At 37.6% G+C, this 25,696-nt stretch overlaps 2 protein-coding genes across 41 annotated transcripts in view; one reads left to right on the forward strand and one right to left on the reverse strand.

The window, feature by feature from the left end:
- On the reverse strand, nucleotides 1-25,370 carry LOC132673830 (uncharacterized). Of its 12 annotated transcripts, none has more exons than XM_078452272.2 (9): nucleotides 25,303-25,370; nucleotides 18,996-19,113; nucleotides 17,602-17,682; nucleotides 9,366-9,459; nucleotides 8,137-8,254; nucleotides 4,796-4,892; nucleotides 3,965-4,011; nucleotides 1,246-1,582; nucleotides 1-351 (listed from the first exon to the last, which is right to left on the reverse strand). In XM_078452272.2, the coding sequence occupies exons 3-8, from the start codon at nucleotides 17,653-17,655 to the stop codon at nucleotides 1,519-1,521; spliced, it is 474 nt and encodes a 157-aa protein (XP_078308398.1). In that variant the 5' UTR covers nucleotides 17,656-17,682; nucleotides 18,996-19,113; nucleotides 25,303-25,370; the 3' UTR covers nucleotides 1-351; nucleotides 1,246-1,518. The 12 variants fall into 12 exon arrangements, 9 of the variants coding, with proteins under 9 accessions (XP_078308398.1, XP_078308396.1, XP_078308400.1 ...); XM_078452270.2 differs by having other exon boundaries at nucleotides 3,965-4,129; XR_013557691.2 differs by lacking the exon at nucleotides 8,137-8,254 and having other exon boundaries at nucleotides 3,965-4,129.
- EIF4G3 (eukaryotic translation initiation factor 4 gamma 3) overlaps nucleotides 1-25,696 on the forward strand; it is a 314,094-nt gene that overhangs the window by 201,919 nt on the left and 86,479 nt on the right. For all 29 annotated transcript variants that reach the window (XM_078452254.2, XM_078452266.2, XM_060626696.3 and 26 more), the window contains one exon: nucleotides 24,428-24,516. In XM_078452254.2, coding sequence (XP_078308380.2) covers nucleotides 24,428-24,516 — 89 coding nt within the window. The remainder of the gene's footprint in view (nucleotides 1-24,427; nucleotides 24,517-25,696) is intronic.

Genomic DNA, 25,696 nt, shown 5'->3' on the forward strand with positions numbered 1-25,696 from the left:
TTTTAGTCATCAACATCCTTGGTATTTATTGTCTGTTTTGAGCTGTGTAATGGGTAGGGAATCTTAATCAAAAACCCAGTCCTCGTACGATACACTTTTCTCACACAGCACACTTCTTGAGGCATTTTCCTCATAAATGTGTGAGAGTTGTCCGGTTCCTTGGAACAGTAGAACATCTAGTTCAACAGAGTGACCAAAGTGGTAAAGCAAACACTGAGAGGTAGCTGGGACAAGGAGTAAATGTTTGTAAGTCACCTGTATCCTCAACAGACTGGCCTCCGTTGGCATCTGTGTTTCACGGTGTCGTCACTGTTTTAGGAGCCTTCTTCCTTGGTGGGGTGATGACCTAGGCTTCATGAAAAAAAAGTTTTGATGGCTATAGGTGAATGCCCCCCAAAGAACACTTGTTTGTTGGAAAACAATAATTTGTTTGACCCTTAATTGTTCCCTTTCACTTACCCAACTGTGAGTTGTTATCTCACAGGAGAAGCTACTTGAAGACAAATGTTGTAAAAACATCAAAACAAATGACAGAAAGAAAAACAAAGTAATCATTAGGGAATAAAAGTCAGAGATACAAACCATACCTGAGACCTGAAATAAGTAAAGAAAGCCCACACCAAACTCATACTTCTACTCATTCCTGACATCGTTGGTTTTTGTTGTTGATGTTGTTGTTGTTTTTAAGCAGTATGTTCGTTAGGTGGCAAGACAGCCCTCAGATATAGATGGACAAACGGATTTTAGGTAATTAATTTTCATATCATGGTTCTTTTTTTTGAAATGCAATTACTCTTGGAGTTAGTAATACTAGCAGCTTGGTAAAAGAATAGATACTTCAGCGGTGAACCAGAGGATAGGTAGAAAAGAAAGAACTGTCTTCTGCATGGCGAGGGGTGAGGGTAGACTTTGGGTGTCAGGAAGCAAAGCATCCTGGCATTTTTCTCGTTCGATGATTTTTTTAGCATATAAATGTATTGTAAAAGAACTAGAAGTGCGATAATATCCTTTGATTTCTTAGACTTGGCAGAATTCAAAGTGAATGAACCTGGAAAACCGTGTAACTCTAGCATTTCTAAAATGATAAAGCTACCAAAAACATTCCTGGCCCTCTCATTCCTATACAAATATTTTTAATGTCATTGCCACAAAAGTTAACATTAAAACCTTAAATTATCATCATTCTTATAGATATATCCACTTGAAGTTGTCCTGTTCTTAATAATTAGTCTTATTTGCACTTACCCATTTAGGACCTTGTTTATGTTGAGAGATGAGGAAATCATAACAATCTGATGTGGATATCAGTCTTTTGTAACTGACTTTTGAGATCAGTTCTTACTGTGTCTGCCTGAGGATGAAGCACTTTAAAGCTGGCTTCAAAACCCATTTGCTCTTGACAAGTGTGACGCATAAAAATACACAGTAGTTGGAATAGAGATACTTGCTTAAAGCAGTGACATCAGATATTAGGGCTGTAGTCCCTTTTCTGCTGGAAAACATTTTCTTGCAACTGTTCTAGATCCTATTTCTGATTAGAGCAAAGCGCAGCAATCTTGGATGCTTAGGTGAAGAGCACGCCCTGTGAAATGAGAATTGTGTTTATGTTCAGTGTCCTCTGAAAAGATTCAGAGATTGACCAGACTTTTGATTACTTAGTTTGTACGATACTTCAATAATTAAATGTACAGAAATCTGTATTAATTGGATATTTCTTAAAGTCTTAGGATTTTTGTTATGGTTTCTGTATACTTGTTGGATAAGAAAAGAAAGTTTCAGAACTTGTGGTAAAACATTTCTCACTCATCATCCAGGAATTCATTTCTCTATAGTTTCCAGAATGCATGTGCTGTGTAACATGCATATTGTGTGACATGAACTTTTCCACTTTTGAAAATATTAGTGAGGTTTTTTTTATTACCTTGTTTGATATAAAACTATTATTTGAAATTCCGTTGGCCACGGGAGGTTTTTAATCTTCCAGTTTATTGTGTCTTCTGGCTCTTGCTCATAGTGCATTGTTTCTTCGTATATTTTATAAATCTGCTTTATGAATTCCTCTTCAGGTAAACTTTACTGTATGTACATTGTGGGCAAGTCCTCCCAAAGCTGTTTTGCGTTTGCTTTATTTACCACATGTCTTGAGGAAAGCATTAGCTGCACCTTAATCTGAGTTTAATTTTCTAAATCTCCTTTCGTATTCCAAGCAAAATCTGAAGGCATTCCCTGTGGATACTATTTTTCAGAATGACAACAGTCCCTTTCCACCTAGGTGAGACCAGATGTCCTTCCGTGTCAGTACTCTGTGTCAGTTCGCCGGTATATTTCTCTTTTATGGTTTTAGCTACCTTTTCACAGAGGGTGTCACTCTGTTAGGCACGTCAGGGATTTTTGTGAGAGTCTCAGTTCTAGGTCCTCACTTTGCTGGGATCCAAGATCTTCTCTGCCATTAATGTTAAAATGTCAACTCCCTTAATTATAGAGACTGGCATAGCATCCCACATCCCCAGTAATATAGTGGCTACAGCCGTAACAGCAACTGACCTTGTTTATGTGGCTTCCCGTAGTTTCCCTTACGTTCTTGTAAGCTCAGCTAAGGTTGAGGGACAGTTTCCAGTTGTGTAGATTTCAGGATGAGAGATTTGTTTCTCAAATGGAGATACATTTGTATGTTTTGGAAGGTGTTACTAAAATACTGATCCATATATAGCCAGTGACATTGCTGTTTTCTCTTTCGGTTTTGATTGACTTCAGTATAAAAGCAACATACTTTAATTTAGGGGGAAGATGTTTTAATAAGAATCCTTGATTTAATTTCATCTGTGAACATAGTCACCACACTTTATATATTTTTTTAAGTTTATTTATTCTGAGAGCATGAGAGTCAGAGACAGTGCCAGTGGGGGACAGGCAGAGAAAGAGGAAGAGAGGGAATCTGAAGCAGGCTCTGCACTACTGGCACAGAGCCTGACTCGGGGCTCGAATCCACGAAACCGGGAGGCCAGGACCCGAGCTGAAACCAAGAGTTGGTCGCTCAACTGGCTGAACCACCCAGGCGCCCCTATTTCACAGTATTTTAAGAAATAAAACCAAAGTAAGCATAAAACCAGGGAAATAAAAGCCTTAAAGTTTGGGTAGACTAAACCGAAAAAGATTCATGTTTAAAACCATGATCTGAAGGTCAGCACCAGGAATAAGGAATTTGAAATTTATTCTAGCCTTTGCTCAGTTTACACCTTCTGAGAAGTATTTTGAAATATCCCTGGGATATTTAGTTGTGGGGGCCAGAAACAAATCACCAGTGATTAGATGTCCCACAGCCTTTTCTTAATCTGCACCCTTATAATTTAATTTCTCGTGTTCCTCTAGAGAAATATGTTCTGAAGCCTTACGAACCGGACTTACACGTTCCTGATTCCATGTTATCTATCAAATCCAGTAGAGCAATCTCTAAAACAAGGACTTTTGGCTCCCTTTTTTGGAGGCTTGCGTTTGAGCGATCCTTAGGGATAAGAAAATTAAAAGGATTGACTTTCCCCACCTTGTTTATAAAAATATTTGAAAGAGAGCTGCCTGAAAACATTTCTGTCGTGTGATTCCTCCTTTCTTGTTGCCCTCCACAGTGAAATCTTAAGCATTCCCTGGAAAGTACTGGTGCTGGGTCAAGTTCGTTTTATATGCTACAGGATGAGCCCAGACACCCTAGGGGGGGAGTGTACTAACAGACTCAAGCGCCAAGCCTTCTGGCCAAGCCCCTTGTACAATCCCTCATCTTCATGCAGCATACACTTTCCTACTATTTACAATAGTTCATTTTTTTGCAACATGAGTCTCAAAGTTTCATTATTGGATGTTAACTTAGTCATACATATCTCCATGAATAGACATGAATTCTTTGTTCCGAATTTACCCCACTTTTCCCCAGACTTACTAATTTACTCCCAAAAGAAACCATTGTGCGTACCTGCTTCCAGAGAGGGTAGTCGAGACAGTGTAGGGGAATTCTGTTCTCTGCCAGGCAAAAGAGAGCTGTGTCTAGAAAACGTAATCTTGCTAAAAGCTTTTTCTTCTTCCAGCACCAGTCTTCACTGCGCACACAGTTAGTTGTCTTGGGAAGTGTTCCTAATATCTTTTTTTTTTAATATTGTTTTAGTGTTTATATTTATTTTTGAGAGAAAGAGAGAGAGAACAAGTGAGGGAGGGGCAGAGAGAGAGGGAGACAGAAGATCCGAAGCAGGCTCCGCACTGTCAGCAGAGAGCCTGATGCGGGGCTTGAACTCATGATTCATGAGATCGTGATCTGAGCTGAAGTCGGACACTTAACTGACTGAGCCACCCTCTAATGAGGTGCCCCTCTAATACCTTTGACAGAATTTTCCGTACTAGTGCAGAAAAAGTGTCCAAAATACATTTTTATCAATAAATGTCTTTTTTCCATTTATCAGTGCTGTATTAACAGTACCTGGTAATTTTGCTTCAATCATGATAAAGTCATGTTACTTTTCTTATGTTTACAAAAAGCCTTTTCTCTGGCATTAATCTTACAATTTAAGCAGTTATTCCTGGGATAAAATTATTCTTATTTTGCCTATACAAAAAATAAGCCATTGAATGGTAAGTTGGATTTCTCAGGGTCATAGGAAGAATTACAACTAAAGCCTTTCTTTATCTCACATTTGTGTTATTCTGACATTCTTTACTATTGTTGCTATAACGTTCTTTCAACCTTTTTGGGATTTAAGGATTTTACATTTATACATGTGACCCAGGTTCAGAGGGAGATGTGGAAACCCACCTGTTTCAGCCACAAATAGTTTCTGAGGGTCTGCCATGAGTAGGTCATTGTTCTGGGCACTGTGGCTTCATCAATGAGGAATCCAGAGATCTCTGTCCTAGTAATATGCCAGAAAGTTGTTGGGTGGTTTCTTTTTTTTGTTTCTTTAAGATTTTATTTTTAAGTAATCTCTGTACCCCGTGTGGGGCTGGAACCCACAACTCTGAGATCAAGAATCACATGCTGCAGTGACTAAGCCAGCGAGGTGCCCTGCCCCATGCATTAAAATGTTTTAGGTGATATAAAAATAATCTAGCAGGGGAAGGAATGCTGGAGAGGCGGCAGCAGGTTTTAGTATTTAAGTAACATGATCAGGGGTGCCTGGGTGGCTCAGTCAATTGAGCATCCAACTTGACTCTTGATTGTGGCTCAGGTCATGATCCCAGGGTCGTTATGAGCCCCATATCAGGCTCTGAGGTGAGCATGGAACCTGCTTAAAACCCTCTAGTTCTCTCTCTCTTTCTCACTCTTTCTCCTTGCCCCTCTCCCCTGCTTGAGTTCTTCCTCTCTCTTAAAATTTTTTTTATAAATAACATAATCAGACTTATAGGCTTCAAGGAGTACAAGATTTAAGCAGAGATGGAGGAGGAGGATTATCTGAGCTATCCTTTTATGAAAATTTGTGGTTTTCCTACCCCCTTTTCTTTCTGAGAAACATTAGTTAGCTATACCCCCATCTTCTCTATTCTTCAGTTCCAGTAGGCAGAGTACTACTGGGCAAGATTATACCACTGTGAATGTATCTACAAATCCGTGCTCTCTGTCCCCAGCCATTCCTTTTATGACTTGCCTTTTATAAAATCCTGTACTCAGCCCAACCCTCCTCACCCTCAGCAGATAGATGGCTTTATGTCATTGTTTAGAGTACTGAGTGCATTGAGTATGCCTTTTTCAAACTTCTGCTGGAGGTACCAACCTGTCTCTATTCAAACTTTCATCGGAGTCTGTTAGTTGTCCCTTGCAGTCTCATGTGTATTCACTACCTTTCCACAGACTTCTTTCTCTAAATCTGCTGAAGTCCATCTCATACTACAAATACTTCCTCAGTCCTACATGTCCATTCTGCTGTCATTTAACCTCGCTCTTGCTCTTCTCATCCAGGCTTCCCAAGAAGAGTATATCATTTCTATTTCTCTGTTCACTATTCCACTAACATCATCTGCTTTCTGTTCCCAGCATGCTATTTTATGATATGTTCACCACATGTAACACTACTCATTGCTCTTTTTTTTCCCTTTAGATTTATTGCATATAATTTCTTTGCAGTTAATTTCATTCCTTTTTAGCATTCATTTCTGTGAATTTTTGAGAGACACATAAAGGCATGTAATCACTACCACAGTCAAAATGTAGAACAGCTCCATCAGCCAAAAAAACTCCTTTATGTTTGGGTCATGTTCTAATTCTCTTATCGTTCAACACATTCTTGGGGGGTGATTTCATCTACTCTGATGGTAGATGGCTCCCAGTGGTATATGCAGATGGCTTCCAAATTTTCATTTCCATCCCCAGCTTCTCTTCTGAGCTTCTGTCTTATGTATCCTGTTGCCTGCCAGATATCTCCATTTGGAAACCCTAGAGCCATGTTGGATTTAACACATCCGCTATTGAACTAATAACCTATTCTGTAAACCTGTTCCTTTATCTCCGTTCATGGCACTGGCTTGAATTAAGCTAAGATCCTGAAGCCACTGTTGATGGACTTCTTCCCTGAGTTACTCATCTTTCATGTGTAGTCATTTAACAAGGTTCTCTGATTTTACCTGATGTGATTGTTGAATTTGTCCTCTCTTCTCAATTTTCCTTCTATCACCGCCTTAGGACCTCTCGTGTCCCTGGCTCCAGGTTTGTCCCCGTTCAGGTTCATTCTCCACCAGGCAGTCATCTCTTTAAACTACAGATCTGGCCCTTCCACTGCTTTTTCCTATCTCTCCTTAAGCCCTTGAGGATGTTGAGTGTCACTTCAAAACTTCAAAACTGTAAGCGTCTAACTTTTACTACAAGATCGTCTTGTACTTAGTTATAGTAGCAATTTTCTGAGTATATATGCATAGGATCTGAATGTTACTTTTTGTGTATTTGGTTAATCTCAACACTGTCAGTAAAGTGTATTGGTTAAGATCAGGGCAACAGAGTCAGACACTCCTGCACCTTAGCCATTCCCCTGTCTATCTCTATGACCCTGGGTGAGATTCTTAACCTCTTAGACTGTTTCCTCATCCAGAATTTGAAGATGATGATAGTGTTTACTTCATAAAAGTTGTAATGAACATAAAACGTAACCTATGTAAAGCATTTAGCACAGTGTCTGACCCATGATGAGCTCACTGTAAATGTTTAATATTATTAATACTTCCATTTTCAGCTAGTATAAGGAACCAGATGTTCCCTTTGAACTGTACTGATCTTACACAGATAAATGGGTGTCATTATCTCTGTCCTTAGGAATTTATGTTCCAGAGAAGAGAAACTCAACAAGATGATGCCATCTCAAAAGTTCCTAAGTAAATCCTGAGCATGAAATGGTAGAAAGTCCCTCAAAATAGTCCCTTGTGTATGTTTAATTTTGAGTAGTGTCTTTTGTACCCATTCTGTCATTTAATCTCCAGAATGGTTACACACATCTCGAGGTGACCTCTATTGTCAGTTGGAATGGAGAAGGTGTGCTTAGAACAGTGAATTTTAAGGAAAATCTGCACCATTGAAAACCTTTAGGCATGCATTTAAGTAGAGGATAATAGTAACATTATTAATTTCCTATTTAGAGCAGGAGTAGAAAATTAGGAAGAAGGGCAGAGAGAAAAAAGGAATGGGAAAAAAATTAGTGGGGTAGTCCAGAAGTGGAAATAACCTGAATGTCCATCAACTAATGAATGGATAAACAAATTGGGGTGTGCGTGTATATATAGAATATGGAATATTATTCTGCCATGAAAAGGAATGAAGTACTGATACAAGCTACAAAATGAATAAACCCTGAAAACCTTATGCCAAGTGAAAAAGTCACACAAGACCAGAATAGGCAAATTACTAGAGACGCACAGTAGATTCACAGTTGCCAGGGATTGAGGAGAGTGGGAGGGGAATACTAATGAGTATAGGGTTTCTTTTAGGGATTGATGAAAATGTCTGAAGTTAGATAGTGTTGATGGTCACACGACTCTGTGAATATACTGTTGTGAAATAATAGAAAATATATATTGGTTTCTAACCCCTCTTCCTGGCACAGAGCTCCTAAAACCTGTCTCATTTACTCAGTGATAACACTAGGAGCATCTTTTGTTCTGATGTTGGTCTTTTACCTCCATTGATGACACAACGTTCCTAAAAGCCTTGTAAATTTCTGAGTGATAGCACTAAGAACATCTTGTTCTGTTGAGGTGATTCTAGGTGGGCTCCTGGATTGCTCCTGGATGGGGGCTGGTAACCAGAAAGACCAAATCATCATTAGAAGTTTGCAATTTTCAGCCACACCCCAATCCTCGTAAGAGAAGAGAGGGGCTGCAAATGGCATTATTGTTCGATCTTGCCTATGTGAGGAAGCCTCCATAAAATCGCAGGGATAGGGTGTTCAGAGAGCTTCCAGGGTGGCAAACTTGTCCACACCAGAAATGAGTAATGTACCCCCCACTTCACGGACAGAAGCTCCTGTACTTGGGACCCTCTCAGACCTCACCCTGTCTATTTACCTCTTCATCTGGCTGTTCATCTGGTCCTTTATCATATCTTGTGATAAACTGGTCAATACAAGAAAGTCCCTGAATTCTGAGAGCTGCTCTAGGAAGTTAATCAAACCTGAGGCGACAAGGGGTCATTGGAACCTCCGATCTATACTGTTTGGTCACCTGGGCTTTTGCCTGGTGGCATCTGAACAAAGTGTAGGGGTGAGGAGAACAGTCTTCTGGAACTGAGCTCTAACCCGTGGGATCTGACACTATCTTCAGGTTGATAGTGTTTGAATTGAGTTAACTTGTAGAACACCCGATTGGTGTCACAGAGAATTGTTTGTTATAGGGGAAAAAAAAGAAACCCACGTGATGACCAAAAGTGTCAGAAGTACAGTATTCCAAGTAGTAAAGGAAACACACAGTAGGAAATAACTGAGTTTTTCCCTATAAAGGGAAATGGAAAGACTGGAGTTTTTCTATTACAACTATAAACAACTGAATTGTATACTTCATAAAAAGGTGAATTGTATAGTATGTTAATTATTTCTCGGTAAAGCTACTATTTTTAAGAAATGAATAGGAATGAGAGTGGTTATGTCACCAGCATCTTATGTAAGGATCTGTCAGGGGCATCAGCCTAAGAAATTAATGCTAAAAACCCTGAAGCTAGAAATGAATCAGGTTAGGGAAATTAATAGCATAGAAAATTCGGAGCTAGATTTCGGCCAAAACACCATAATTGACAGTACCAGACACGGAGGAGTGTTGGGGTACAACCAAAAACCACATTGTCTTTTGATGTATTTTAGGTCTGAGCTGTGTATTGTCGTCGCTCTGTCTTATTCTACTAGTAGCTGTCTTACCTGGGTTTGAGAGGGTGTTCTCAGCCATTCTGGGGGCATCGTTTGATGTCACAAATAGGGAACACTGGCTGGGACATGAGAGCAGGGTCAGTATCTGTGGATGAGACACATAAGGGTTATATGTTTTAGAAGTAATGATTCTGCATTTCCTTAGTTCTTAGTTAGCCTAGTTCTTGTTTATTTTTGCCTCAGTTGAGCCACCCTTGGTAAGTCCTCCGACGGCTTGGCCTTTCTTGTCCTTCCAGCTGTCCATCCCATTTATTTATCCATCCAACTATTCAGTCCTCTTCTCTTTCTAGTCCATTTCATAGACTTATCGTATTATTCCCTCAGCTATTACAGTTCTCTCTGCTTTGAGATTTCTCTTGAAAACTCTCCAGTAAAGTCTTCCAGAAAAAATAATTTCTGGATGTGTCTGTCCAAGAGTTAAATAGACAGTTGTTTCAAAAGTATAAGTTCCAGACTCTTGGGTTAGCCTTCAAGGCTCTCTGTTAGTCCTCATCTCTCCCTAATTTTACATTGTTTTGGCCACTCTTTCACATCTGTTTGATAGGTGCTAATTACCCCTTTATTGCCTTGATGCCTCTTCTCCGCCTACACCATTCTAAAGAACCTGCTGAGAATTTAATTTTTTCAGTATGGCTGTCTTCATAAAATTTTCCATTCTGACAATTCCTTGACTCTTAACACCTAGATATAATTCTATCAGGTCACAATATTTGGGAACTCTGTGATCTTACAGAGAGACACATGTGTCCATCTAGGGTTGTGTACGGTGAAGAAATAAGGAAGTACATCTGTTAGGGTGTGTTACTTATAGTGGTTCCCCTAGATTAAGGTTTCAGTAGACTCCTCTGCACTTTAGCAAAGCACTGGCAGTGTGATCTCACGGATGTCAAGTGGGAGGGTGTTTTTTTCATCCATTATTTTGCATATTCAAGGCTGTGAGCCTTAGTGTGTTTAGAGGTGAAAAGCATTGAGTAAATGAAAGATAGCTACTTGTGTTATAGTCTGTTGTCCAATTAAATTCTATATTTGTGCTGTGGTGATGGACATATCTTCATCTGTGCTAGATTTACGTTAATTTGCAGTCTTGATTATGGTAGAAGTGCTACAAAAGCATTTTGTTAAAATGCAAAAATGCCTAGGTTACTGCACAAGGAGTAGTAAAATATGATACAGAGACTTAGAAAATATGCTGCCGGTCTCATGGGAGTCATCTTTGCTTTTACTGCTGACAGAATTGCATAGTGCATTGTTCTTGCTGAGCTTTTTGGGAGCAGATTTTTCCCCTTAAAGTCACTTTGCCATTTTATTTTCCTAATGACTTGACATGCTATGCTATGCTATGGGAGTGATGAACAGTGTTCTTCACACTACCCTCCCTTGGTTAACTGTACGTCTTCTCCAGCTGCAAAAACAAAAGACACCTTAACCAAAATGCAATTGAAATTGGAATTCAGAAGGAAGGGTGCAGGAACAAGCTAGAGTTAAGAGGCAGGGGTTTGTGTCAGGAAGACGGGCTTGCAGTTACATCCTTATTTTAATTCTAGCTCTAGCCTTTACTCTTTCTGGGTTTGGGACAGTTGAGTTAACTTCTCTGTATTTCGGTTTCCTTATCTCTGGAAATGGGAATAATATAATAGTTCCTACTAAACAGGAGACTGAACCAGTGTTTATTGTTGTAGACAGACATTAACTTTGGATTTAATTTTTATTTCATTAGCAGATTTTCATTGAGCATCTTCTATGGGTCAGATGCTATATTAGATGGTGAATATACAATGGAGACCAATAAGATGCCGTTCTTAATCTTCAAAGGGCTCAAACTCTAATATTGGATTCTTAACTTGTGTCCATGGCTCTGTGTAGAATAGCAAAGGCACAGCAAGTGAGTTGGTGGTAAAATTTTTAGTGCTGGTGGGGCAGGAAATGGTCCTGCTATTGACCTGAAGGAAGAAGCTAACTTCCTAGCCTTGATACACTTCAGAAACTAGAGAAACACGTGGCCTTAAAGACTGTGAAGTAGATTGCCAGTAATGGATTTATTCTCATCCAAGTGAATCCATTTTAAAATGGACTTTAGATTTTAAAGTGGCACATTGATAAGTTTTGGCATCATTATCAAAAAAGAAGACTTTTCCTTGCCTTAATTTCAGAACAATTAACATGCATGTTTTCTTTCATGGTTTTTTTGTTGGTGTTGTTTGTAAAAATAACACATATTCATTAGAGAAAATTCATGAGAAAATTTTGAATTTTGTCTTGGCAAAAAGAAAGAGGACAATGGGTATATAATAGGTTAACCTGTCTGTAGTGTACCTATAAGTTTAAAAAAAAAAAAAAAAAAAGAGGCTAGCAGTCTAATAGAAGATTGAGTAAATAATAAAAATAAAAAATTCACAGAAAAGAAAGAACAATAGCCAGTTAAAAACAGGAAAAGATGCTCACCCTCATTATGGAGTGTGGAAATAACCATTTTTTAGGTATAATATCAAGCATTTATGGGAAGGGAGGAACTACAACACTCAATGTATTTGGGATACGAGTGTGAATTACTTTCACCTTTCTAGAACTAAATCTGGCAAGAAAAATAGCAAAATATCTTTCAAGGGAAATGGTACATATGTACTCTGGAATATCGTGAAGCTAATATATGAATGAGAACTGTGTGATAACCTGGAGAGATTTTCATAATAAATTAAGGGAAAATAAAGCATTTTGCAAAATAAGTTTTAGTATGACTCTACTTTTCTATTTAAAATAAACATATATTTGATTGTGACTATTTGTATGAGACATTAAGGTATGGCAGACAGTCTACCAAAGTATGTTAATGTTGTTTACCTCAGGTCACTAGAATTAGCTAGTTGGGGGAGGGGGATATTACCTTTATATTTGTGTTGATTGATACTTTTGTCATTTTAAAAAAAATAGATAAAAAGCAACAAAAGTTAGGAGGAAGAAAAAAAGTCCTTGGAGTCCCATTACTTAGATGTACAGTATATATATTTTTTGTAAATTGACAAATGCTTACGCAGGCTATTTCAGAGTCTTTAAAAGTACTATCATTTTTTAGCACATTTATAATAGATACATGGATATGCTTATGTTTTAATTCTTTTAGAAACCACTCAGACCATTTTAACACCTTTATTGAGGTATAATTCACATAAAGTTAACTTCTATGTTATTTAAAGTATTATATTAGTTTTGACGTCTCTATATATGCTCATGAAACCATTACCACCATCAAGGTAATGAACGTAACTGGTCACCCCAAAACGTTTCCTCATACCTGTTTATAAATTCCTCTGAGCTGCACTGCCCTCCGTCCATTCCAAAGGCAAACACTGATCTGCTTTCTGTCACCATAGATCAGTTTGTATTTATTAGAATGTTTAGAATTTATTAGATTAGTTTGCATTTATTAGAATGTTTAGAATTTATTAGAATTTCTGACTTCATACATAAATGAAGTCAGCATAAACTTTTCTTTGGCTTCTTTCACTCAGTAGGTTTATCCTCATTGTTGCATATGTTAGTAGCTCATTTTTTTTTAAATTACTGATATACTGGGTACCAGGTGGCTCAGTCCATTGAGCGTCCGACTTCGGCTCTGGTCATGATCTCGCAGTTCATGAGTTCAAACCCAGCATCAGGCTATCTGCTGTCAGCACGGAGCCCAATTCAGATTCTCTGTTCCCATTTCTCTGTGCCCCTCCCCCACTCTCTCTCTCAAATAAACATTTAAAAATTTTTTTAAATAATAAAATTACTGATGTACTGTGGATGTATCACAGTTTGTTCACCTGTTGGTGGACATTTAGGTTGTTTCCAGTTTGTAGCTATTATAACAGAGTTCTATGAACATTGGTGTACAGGTGTTTTTGTGGATATATTTTGTCATTTCTCTTGAGTACATAAGAGTGGAATGTCTTCTTTACATATAAATGTACGTTTAACTTTTTAAGAAACTGCGTGCCATTTTCCAGGCATTTGTGCCATTTTACATGGCATTTTACAGCAGTGTGGGAGAATTTGAGGCTGTCCTTTCTCTGGTGAATTTTCTTAACACCTTTCTCCAAAATATATTATGTATATTTTGTGTGGGTCTACTTCTGGATTCTCTGTTTTTCCACGGATCTATTTGTCTTTCTTGATGCCAGTACCACAGTGTCATGATTTCTGAGGCTTGTAATAATTTTTGTAATCAGATAGTATTAAGTCCTCCGACTTTATTCTTCTTTTTCAAATTGTTTGGGCCATTGTAGGTCATTTGCTTTTTTATGTTAATTTAGTTGTTTTCTTAAATTTTTTAATGTTTATTTTTGAGGGAGAGAGAGACAGAGTGCAAGGGGGTTAGGGGCAGAGAAGGAGGGAGACACAGAATCCAAAGCAGTCTCCAGGCACTCTGAGTTGTCAGCAAAGAGCCTGATGTAGGGCTCAAATCCACGAACTGTGAGATCATGACCTGAGCCGAAGTCAGAAGCTTAGCTAACTGAGCCACCCAGGCACCCTGTTAATTTAGATTTTTTCATTTTTAAGTTTTTTATCTAATTCCAGTACAGTTAACTGTATTAATTTTAGAATCAGTTTTCTCCTCAAATTTTTTTCTACAGAAAAGCCTGTTGGTTGGGGCACCTGGCTGGCTCAGTGGGTAGAGCATGCAGGTTGATCTCATTCAAGCTCTATGTGGGGCGTACAGCTTACTTAAAAAACAAAACAAAACAAAACAAAAAACCTGTTGGAATTTGATTGGGTTTGTGTTGAATCCATAGGTAGAATTGACATCTTACAATATGGAGTCTTCTGACCCATGAACATGGCATATTTTGACATTTGTCTTTTTTAATTCTCTCAGCAGTGTTTTGAAGGTTTTTATTATGTACAAGTGTTTTATAATTTGGTCAAATTCGTATCTTTAGATGCTGTTATAAGTGGTATTTTTCATTTCAATTTTTGATTTTTCATTACAAGCATTTGGAAATACAATAGAGTTTTTTTCAATTTCTTATATTGCAATCTTGCTAAAATGCATTTACTAGTTTTATTAGCATTTGTAGAGATTTCTTTGGATGTTCTGTATAAGTACTTACGTTGTTCCTGAACAAAGACCATTCTACTTCCTTTTTTTTTTTTTTTTTTATGTTTATTTATTTTAGGAGAGAGAGAGAGAGACAAAGGGGTTGGGGAGGGGCAGAGAGAGAGGGAGACACAGTATCCAAAGCAGGCTCCAGGCTCTGAGCTGTCAGCACAGAGCCCGACATGGGGCTCGAACTCGGGAATTGTGAGATCATGACCTGAGCCGAAGTCAGTCGCCTAACCAACTGAGCCACCCACGCGCCCCTCTTTTTTTAATTTTTTTTAAGTTTATTTATTTATTTTGAGAGAGAGGGAGAGTGTGTGAGCATGAGTAGGGTAGGGGCAGAAAGAGAAAGGGAGAGAAAATTCCAAGCAGGCTCCATGCTGACACAGGACAGAGCCCACGGCAGGGTTTGAACCCACAAACTGAGATCATGACCTGAGCCTAAATCAAGAGTCGGACAGTTAACCAACTGAGCCATCCAGGCACCCCTCTTGTATTTCATTTCTAACTGGATTTCTTTTTGTTGACTTGCTGCACTAGTTAGTACCTTCAGTATGATACCAACTGGATGAAGTGAAAGTAAATAATTCTTGTTTTTCTCATTCTCAGGAAGAAAGCATTCAATCTTTTCATCACTAAATATGATGTTAGCTGTAGGTTCTTGAATTATCTGGTTGAGGAAGTTCTTTTTTATTCCTAATTTCCTGAGAGATTCCTTATTTCAATCAAGAATACAAATTGGATTTTATCAAATATTTTTCCTATATATCTTGAGACAGTCATGGTTTTCTTTTGTTTGTTAACTATTTGCTTTATATTGCTTGATATTTAAATATTAGGCCAAATTTTCCAGGGTCAGGAGTTCAAGCCTGACTCCAAGCTTGCTTTAATAAGCTGGGTAGAGTGTTTACTTTAAAAAAGTAAAATTAAAATATTGGACCAACTTTGCTTTCCTGAAATAAAATTTGCCTCTGATCATTTTATTTTTATTATTATATTTTAGAGTGTGGCTTGCTAAAAATTTATTTAGCTTTTTGACATTAGGTTCATAAGGGATATTGGCCTGAAGATTTCTGGTAATTTTCCTATTTGAGCATCTGGGTAATGCTGACTTCATAGAATGAATTGAGAAGTAGTAGTCCCTCCTCTTCAGTTTTCTAGAAAAATTTTGTATAGAATTGATACTGTTTCTTCCTCAAATGATTGGTAGAATTGACTGGTGAAACCATGAAAAAAATATGACCCATAGTTATTAGAATTAGCAGACAACATAATTAGTAAGTACAGTTATAACTGCATTTCACATGTTCAAAAAGTAGTGACATCCATGACATAATTAGAAACACATAAATGATGGAACCAGTAGACAGAAATCAGCCTATAAAAGACTTCAATAGCACAATCAACCAGTTTGACCTAATTGACACAAAACACTCATCAAATAGCAGATGCATGAGGGCAAATGGCAAATGTACCAAGATAGATCATATTGTGGCTTTATAAACAGGTTTTAATAAATTTCAGAGGATTCAATTTAAAGCAAGGATATTCTCTGACCACAGTGTGATTAAAATGGGAATCAGTAAGAAAATTATCTCTAGAAAATCCCCCAAATATTCAGAAACTAAATAACACCCTTCTGAATAACCCAAGAGTAAAAGAGGAAATCAAAGGGAAGTGATCAAGTATTTTCACCTGAACAGAAATGAAAACCCAAATCAGAATTTGTGCTTGAATTCATTTTCTATTGCTGTTATAACAAATCGTCACAATCCGCGTGGCTGAAAACACATAATTATTACCTTACAGGTCAGAAGTTCAAAATCCATTTCATTGGACTAGAGATAGGAACAAAAATGTATTTTTTTCTGGAGACTCTGCTTTTTCCATTTTTATAGAGTCTACCTACATTCTTTGGCCCTGCGTTTTTCTTTATCTTCCAAGCCAGCGCCAAACGTCTCTGATTCTCCTGGTTCCCTCCCACTTGTATAGACCCTTTTGATCCCATTGGATCCACTAGGTTCATTCAGGATACGTGTCTCCTCGTCCTGAGATCCCTTAATCACATTTGCAAAGTCACTTTTGTCATGTAAGGTAACATATTCACAGGGTTCAGAGATTAGGACATGGACATCTTTGGCGGTACATGGTTCTGCCTACCACAGAGCTAAAGTAATATTAAGGTGGCAGTTTACACCACTAAATAAATACACATATTAGGAGAGAAAAATGGTCTCAAATTCATGACCTCGGCCTCCATCTGGAGAAACTGTTCAAAGAGCAAATTGTGTAAAATGAATTAAAATCTGAGATCCAATGTAAAACTTGGTGTCTATCTGATAACACCATATTGTGTAACTGAAATTTGCAAAAAGAAAAGAACTTAAATGTTCTCAACTCCGGCTCCACATACATATATATGTAAGGTGATAGATGTGTTAATTAACTATGTGGAGGGGATCTTTCCACAGTGTATGCTTATATCAAATCATAACGTACACTCTAAATATCTTACCATTTTTTATGTCCACTATACTTCAGTAAAGCTGAAAATTTTTTTAAAAGAACAAATTAAACCCAAGGGAAATCATAAAAACAACAGGAAAAATTTTAAAATAGAAAACAAAACAAAATCAGATGAAAAAATTATTGAGAATATTAAAAGTATTAACAAACCAAAAAAAAATTGTTTTTAAATTTACATTTTTGTTTTGATTCCAGTTAACATAGAGTGTTATATTAGTTTCAGGTGTACAATATAGTGATTCACCATGGAAGTAAAAAATTTTAAATTGTGTTGTAGATGTATATTTTTGGTAGAATGTAAGTCTAGAATCCTCATTTTGTTTTGTTTTGTTTTGTTTTTGATTCCAGTGCTAGACCCCAGGCAGACCAGCTTATACTATTTAAACTTATGAGAAGAAGTCCTAGAGCATTCTAACATATAATGGGAAGCATAATCACCAAGCCATCCATACATTTCAAATAGTAACCCCTGAGAAGATGCTGAAAAACACAGACAGACTTACTCTCTAGTTTTTCTTTTGGTTGACATCTCTGTGAACCATCTTTTTTACATAGTTTATCACCATTATTCTCTTTTTCTAGTTCGTATGAAATCGCCATTGTAACAAAAAAAAAACTTACCCTTCTCTCAACTGGGTTTTTCTTTGCTCTGCCCCAGTTTCTTAGAAAAATCATAAAATTTTCCTAGATTCTCATAATGATCTGTGGAAGAAAAAAAAGATTAGGATCCCCAGCCTCAAGAAACTTTAGATAAAATTCTTGGATATGATGTAATCAGAATGAATGAATGCCAACTTTTAGGATTTCAAAACCAAGAGGAAACAAAGGAAAATAAAATGTGAAAAAAATGATTAAAATGTTAGGAAAGAGATTAGAACTGGGTGTTAAGAGTCAGAACTCTCACTGGAAGTTCCATCATGGAACATTCTACTCTTTATGTACAACCCTGTGACAATGTAAAGAGGCCCTTCCTTCCCTTACCGATTGTGAAGTGTCTATTCTTAATAAGGCTTCATAGCCTCTTAGAGTTGGGTTTCTTCAGTTCAGAGACTCAGATGCATCTTAAATCTTAGAACTGAGGAGTTCATGTTCTATTCCAAATGAGTAGAGAGCTAAAAGGGTGACTTTTTATAATCTGGGGTCTCTTATTTGGGTGTTATGTGGCTATAAGATCTTCAACTGATTTGCTTCCTTTAGATACACCTAAACCATCTCATTCTTGGTACTGGATTGGGGTGGGGGTGGGGGGGGGGGGGATGAAAACCTCCTGCCGAACCAGAAAATGGTCTTCACAAATGTAGAAAAGAAGGAAGATAGATTTATTATTGAGTAAGCATTAAGACGTCAATGAGCATCACAGGCAATCCACTAATAAGATGGCAGACAGAAGGAAATCTCACCCTTTCATAAAGCCAGGCAAATATAATTCAGTACATACATGTTCTCAAGATAATGATAATTTGTCTTCATGTAGTAGGATTATACCAGCACCGACTGTTGCTATTCTGGTTCATCCCAAATTCTCTTGGTAGTTAGGGTGTCCATCTGTTAGTCAGTTGCCTTTATCCAAAGGAGAAATTAAACTTCTTGTATGTTTGTGATAAGTGTGTAGTTGCCTAGAGGTAACTCTCATGAGGACAAGGAGAGAGATGGCTCCCACACTTTAAATAAAACTTCCTGAGTTGTAAACCTGCCTAGAGTCTTCTTTAAGCATTTAAAAAGATTTACACATATATCAAAGGGATAGAGGAGAGATTTACAAGCTTTCTCTAGGCAGAGAGCTAAGAAAAGGGGAAGTAGAAAAGGTCTTTTTTTCTTTTTGGCACCAGAAAAAAAATTGAAGTTTTATTAACCTTTAGTTTCCTGGGTATCTACTTGACTAGTGAAGAAATAACTAATAAAGTAGAAATAATATAGTAAAGAGAAGCAAGTTTACCAGCATGGTATCTTTAGTAAAAGTGGTTTTCAGATTTATATTAGAAAGCTAGTGGAATATGTTGGGACTAAAAATTTACCTCTCATGGAATCACCTCTTTCACATTCTTTTAACCTATGTGGAATGATGATGTTTTCACGTCTTGTTACAGAGCTAATGTTCTCTCTCATAGAGCTCCATGAGTTCTCCTACTTCCTCTGTAATTCAAAAAAGCATATGCTGATTCCAGCCATATGTGGAATCTAAAAAACAAAACAGATGAACATAGGGGAAGAGAAGCAAAAATAAAATAAAAACAGAGGGGGACAACCATAAGAGACTCTTAAATACAGAGAACAAACAGGGTTGCTGGCGGGGTGTTAGGTGGGGGGATGGGCTAAATGGGTGATGGGCACTAAGGACGACACTTGGGATGAGCACTAGGTGTTATGTGTAAGTGATGAATCAGGAAAATTCTTTCCCTGACATCATTATAACACTATATGTTAACTGATTTGGATTTAATGTAAAAAATAAAATAGGGACGCCTGGGTGGCTCGGTCAGTTAAGTGTCTGACTTTTAAGTTCAAAAAAATAAATAAATAAAATAATCAAATAAAAAAGCACAAGCAAAATTCTAATATCCTCCATCAGGTTAGTATTTCTTAAATTTTTATTTTAGTAGTATATTTTTATAAAGAGCAGTCCTAAACTATAGAACAAAATACCTTTTCCAGTCATAGAAGATAAAATAAGCTTGAAACAATGAATACAAATCACTTTTAAAAGTTTCACTCTTTTATTTCTTCAAATTTTATATTACTGTTATAAATATTGAAGAATGGAGAAAAGCCCTCCATTGTTCAAAGATACAGTCTGAATATTAGCATTACACTTTTCGTCATTTCCCTCTAGTCTTCATGTAAGTATTTTATATGGTTATAAATGTAGTATGGGCACAATTTTTTATTTTGCCTTTTTTCTTTTTTAACCTAATCTTTTTTTAAGCCCTTGGCCCAGTTTAACTAGCCAAAAGCTAAATCTTTATGACTAGAAACAGATCATAAAAATCTTTGCTGTGACTTGGTCCTGGTCAGTAGATTGAAACCTAAGCAATTGATTTCCATCTGAAGGTGGACTTCCTTTGGACTAGTCGGGAAAGTTTTTTCTTTCTTCCTACTTTTTTTTTTTTAATATAGAACTGTATTATTCTTAGATTGAGAACCTTATTGTACAACAAAGGTTTTTATGTTTATTTATTTTGAGAGAGAGAGAAAGCCAGGGGGAGAGGCAGAAAGAGAGGAGACAGAATCCCAAGCAGGCTCCATGCTGTCAGCGCAGAGCCCTATGAGAGGCTCCATCTCCCAAACCTTGAGATCATGACTTGAACCTGAAATCAAGTTTTGGACACATAACCAGTTGAGCCACCCGGGTGCCCTTCTTCCTACTTACTGTTGGCTAAAGTGACTTAATAAAAATCATGCATATCAAACCCTTTTACAGTTCTTTACTTCTCACTATATTTTATTTAGCTTTATCTTTCATGATTTACTTGCTTTCAAATTTTCCTTTTCAAATACTAATCTGTGAAAGTTTTTTTACCCCCTTAATCAAAATTTAGTAGATTGAACATACAGGAATTTTCACTAAGTTGTTTTGTTTTGACGGTTCCTACGGAAAGATCAATACTGCAAAGCTTTACCTTCTTGTTTGCAGTTGATTTAAAAAAACAAAAATTAGAAAACTAAATATATAGTGTGCATATACTTGTATCTTTTTTTTTTTTTTTAATTTTTTAATCTTTATTCATTTTTGAGAGAGAGACAGATTGCAAGCAGGGGAGGAACAGAGAGAGAGGGAGACACAGAATCAGAAGCAGGCTCCAGGCCCTGAGCTGTCAGCACAGAGCCTGACGTGGGGCTCGGCCTCACAAACCGTGAGATCATGACCTGAAGTTGGCCACTTAACCGACTGAGCCACCCAGGCGTCCCTATACTTGTATCTTTTAAATGCTGGCAAGTAGGCGAAAGCATTCAGGTATCTCAGAGATAAGATATTTTTCTAACTTTATATGTGTTTAAATTTTATGAGTGGAGAGCATGTAACTCTCATGAGTTCAAGCTTGCAACTTGGTGTGGAGCCTGTAGCTCTTCGGTAGACCATCTTATAGTTAATCATGTAGTAATAGGAGCCTAATCTAAGGTGTAGGCATTGGGAATGGACTATTTAAGATGGTCTCTTGGATATAATTCTCTTATTCTAGCTAATTCATTATTAATTGTCGTGTTAAATCAGAGCGTTGATGCCTCTGTCTCCCTCCCTTCCTACCTTTTCTTCTCCCAGCTGTAGCACAACCAAAGTTCACTGCACCTCTCCACCAATATGGTAAGAGAGGGATTGTATATCACAATCTCACCAGATACTAGGTATGTGGATATCTGTGTTCAGGTTTCCAAAGACTTGCATATCTGCTAAAGAAGTGTGTGCTTTCTCTCACTTCCTTTTGTGTATTTCTACTTTATTTTTTTTTTTTATTTTTTTTTCAACGTTTTTTATTTATTTTTGGGACAGAGAGAGACAGAGCATGAACAGGGGAGGGGCAGAGAGAGAGGGAGACACAGAATCGGAAACAGGCTCCAGGCTCCGAGCCATCAGCCCAGAGCCTGACGCGGGGCTCGAACTCACAGACCGCGAGATCGTGACCTGGCTGAAGTCGGACGCTTAACCGACTGCGCCACCCAGGCACCCCTATACTTTAAATCAGAACTTTAAGTAGCCACTTAAACAGAGTAACAATTTCTGCTATGTCAGTAGCTCTTTTTTAAAAAGCATGTTAAATGTTTTATGTTGTCCAGGAAAGAAACGTGTGGTTGTTTTTTGTTTTTGAGTTGTGGGTATGGTTGATATATTCTTGAAAAATCAGTTGATCTACATCTCTGGGTTTTGTTGGTTAGAGGAAGCTACTCATGAGTGTATATATCATACCAAAGAATCCTTCATAAAGTGGTCTTCCCTATTCTGTGAATGGAATTTAGAACTAAATTTAAGCATGTATGAAATAAAATTTAAAATAAAATGTATGGGGCACCTGGGTGGCTCAATCAGTTAAGTATCCAGCTTCGGCTCAGGTGACGATCTCAGGGTTCGTGAGTTCGAATCCTGCATCAGGCTCTCTGCTGACAGTGTGGAGCCTGCTTCGGATCCTCTGTCCCCTTCTCTCTCTGCCCCTCCCCTTCTCTCTCTCTCTCTCAAAAACAAATAAACATTTAAAAAGTTAAGAAAAATAAAATGTACGTGTCACTCAAACTCTGTAACTCTTCAAAAGGATTCTGCTGTGGAAGCAGAATTAGTCGCAAGCATTTTGAAGAGATGCACATTAAATAGACTGGTTATATGTAGAAGTTCCTTAAAAAAAGAAGAGACCACTACATACATACACACCTGAATATACATATTCAATATAAGACCATGAGACTATAGCAAATTGCCCATGTTTACACCCATGTTTACCAGAATCTTAGTTCCATACTTTGAGAAAATAATTTACTTTGAATAGGTCACCAAGGAAGATTAACAGTGGTCTAATGTCTTTTGTTTATTATAGTCCCTGAGGTGAAGGCGTTTCCATCTAGTTATATCTAGTTATAAAAAAGTGAGGTGTATGTAACAAAGGAGATTTACAGAGTATTTTTTATAATGGTGCAGTAATTTTGAGAATGTTAAATGTTTCCTTTTCCTTGTTCCCCAGAACAGTGTAAGTGTTCATATTGTACTGTTCTTCTGAAAAAAGAGTGGGCTCTTCAGAGAGATTGGTTGGTTTAGTCTTAATGAGTGAATGTTACATTTCTGTAGGGAAACAGTACATGGTAGCCTTCAGCTTTGTGTTTGTTTCTTTTGATAATGTCTCCATTTGCTAAATGGACTTTTCTTTGATTCTTCTCTCTACCTACCTTCCTGTCATACCTTACCTCTCTGTTGACTCATGTGTTGCCTTCAATAGGATCCTTTTTTTTTTTTTTTTTAACTTCATTCATTTTGAGAGAGAGAGAAAGAGCAAGGAGGGGGCAAGGGAGCAGAGAGGGGCAGGGGGTGGGGGTGCAGAACATCTCAAGAAGGCTCCACTATCAGCACAGAGCGCAATGCAGGGCTTGATCTCACAACCCTGAGATCATGACCTGAGCCGAAGTCAGTCACTTAACTGAGCCACCCAGATGCCTCTGTAAGATCCTTTTAATAGCTTCTTTTTGCTCTCTGATATTTAAATAGTCTTTAAATTGCACATCCAAGTGTTGAATGGTTTTGTGGAATTACAAGTCAAATGAGTTTTTAAAAATCCTTTGTAGGGGCACCTGGGTTGCTTAGTCAGTTAAGCATCCAGCTCTTGGTTTTGGCTCAGGTTGTGATCTCAAGGTTTGTGAATTCAAGCCCCTGCCCCGCATCAGGCTCTGCACTGTCAGTGCTTGGGATTGATTCTCTGTCTCCCTTTCTCTGCCCCTCCCCTGCTTACTCTCTGTGTCTCTCTCTCAAAATAAGTGGATAAACCTCAAAAAAAAAAAAAAAAAAAAAGAGGAAAGAGAATGCATTTAAAAAAATCTTCTGTGAGCTTAATTTTCCATCTAGAACTTCTGATACAATATAATAATAATTGAGTAAAAATTAGGTTTTCTTTCTTGATTTTCTCCCCAGCAGTATGAACGACTAGACCAACAGGACTGATCTGAAATGAGAACTGAATGTTGTAGAAGTGCTGCCTAGCTAATGAAATCTTAAAGTGTCCTTTTGTTGTCTAGAGGCTTTATTTTATTTTATTTTATTTTATTTTATTTTATTTTATTTTATTTTAATGTTTATTGATTTTTGAGAGAGAGAGAGGGAGAGCGTGAGTGGGGGAGGGGCAGAGAGAGAGGGAGACGCAGAATCCAAAGCAGGCTCCAGGCTTTGAGCTGTCAGCACAGAGCCCGACACGGGGCTCGAACTCACAAACCATGAGATCATGACCTGAGCCAAAGCCGGATGCTTAACCGACTGAGTCACCCAGGCGCCCCTAAGGCTTTAAAAAAACAGAAGCTGGAATTTGATATTTTTTGTAGCTTAGGTATCATCTAACCTCACTCTTAACCTTTGTGGTTGAATATGCAAGGGACCTGAGATGTGTGACTTGCTTTAGGTCACATAGTTAATTAATAATAGAAGCAGACCCACGTCTAGAATTGGCTGGTAGGCCAATTTCTTGTATAGATACCACATACTGAATTATATGCCTGGCTATGTCCTAACCGTGAAACAGGATGAACCTAAACCACTGGTTGAAAGGCTGTATGTGCTCATGTGAACAATTTGTGCCTAAGATACATGCCATTGCAGTGTCTGGGCCACAGCTACCCAGTTACTGACTTGATCATTCTGCTGTTTCTTCTGTATGGGTGAAGCCCTCATTTGGCGTGCTAAATTTGAATACAGGTATCATTTAGACTTAGTATTATCAAACATGACTTTGCAGTGGGAAGTAATGGCCCTAATCTTGTATTTCAGCTCAGACAGCTGTAACTGCACCAAAGATGTGGAAAAAACCAAAAGATCGGACCCGAACCACTGAAGAGGTGTTGGAGGCAGAAGTGGAGGTAAGGGGCAGCAGTAAATCTCTTTAGCTGATGTTAGGAATTGTGGGGCCATTTTCAAGACAAGTGTATATTTTTATCTCTTTTTTGAGATCCTGTTTTTCAAGGAAACGTGAGCACATAGTCTGATTTTTTTTTTTTTTTTAGTCCACAGAATTTTAAAAAGATTGTTGGTAGCATGTTCAGTTTCATCAATTTCTTGTCTACCAAAATGTCTCTTCAGCAAAACTAAGTTACTGTTTAATTTTGGGTTAATCCCTTAACCCCATCAGTTGAATTTGTCCTTATATTAACTGGATGGAAAGACTAATCTGGTAAAGAATAATGGAAAGTTTTTTCAAATACCCATTAGCAGTAGTGATAGAAATCGTCAGGTACATTTTAGGGAAATTCATTTTGGATATGTCATCTTCTAACTGGATCCCAGGAATATAACTTTTCACATATGATTTGCCTGTTTGAACTAAACCATTCCATATTTTGCTATAGGTTACAGCACAACAGGAGACAATGTGAGGCAGAAACAAGGGCAGAGTCAGTCCGAAGGAGTGTTCTAACAGATTCATAGTCTATAATCTTCATATCCTGAATGTTATATACTGAATCTTATAAATCAAGAGTAATCTAAAACATCTGTACGTTGCTTTTTTCTTGAACTCTTAATGTCTGCTTTATTAAAATAGTTCTTATAAGTGTATAGGGTGTTAACATTAAAATATAGAAATTATTTTAAAGTGATTTTAAATACATTTATTTCAAAAGGCTTTTCTATCTAGTTATAATTCTTACCCTTCCGAAGCAGTTCACAGTACCCCTTTGTTACTTCCCCCTGTCCTGTCACTGCTCTTACATGATGCTCTACTGATGTCACAGTTAGTCCCATAGCAACCACTAAAATGTTTCACGGAAGCGATTTCAATGTGGTTATCAGGGGATAAGAATTAGCAGGAATTTGTAGAGGGCCAAATAGTTGCTGCACGTGTCTTGCAGTTTAACAAGAAAATGTTGCTCCTACAGAGAATAAAATACCTCCAGAGACAGGGGAGTCCCATACATTCCTGGTATAGCTGTAAGAGCTTCCTAACCTGGTTACTCTTTAGATTCCGCTATTTTTTATTCATTTTCTTGTTATACTTTATGTTCCTTTGCTAGATTTCTAAGCATTACTGAATTAAATGGGAAG

This window comes from Panthera onca, chromosome C1 (genome assembly GCF_046562875.1).
Source record: "Panthera onca isolate mPanOnc1 chromosome C1, mPanOnc1 haplotype 2, whole genome shotgun sequence".
In the NCBI taxonomy this organism is placed as follows: domain Eukaryota; kingdom Metazoa; phylum Chordata; class Mammalia; order Carnivora; family Felidae; genus Panthera; species Panthera onca.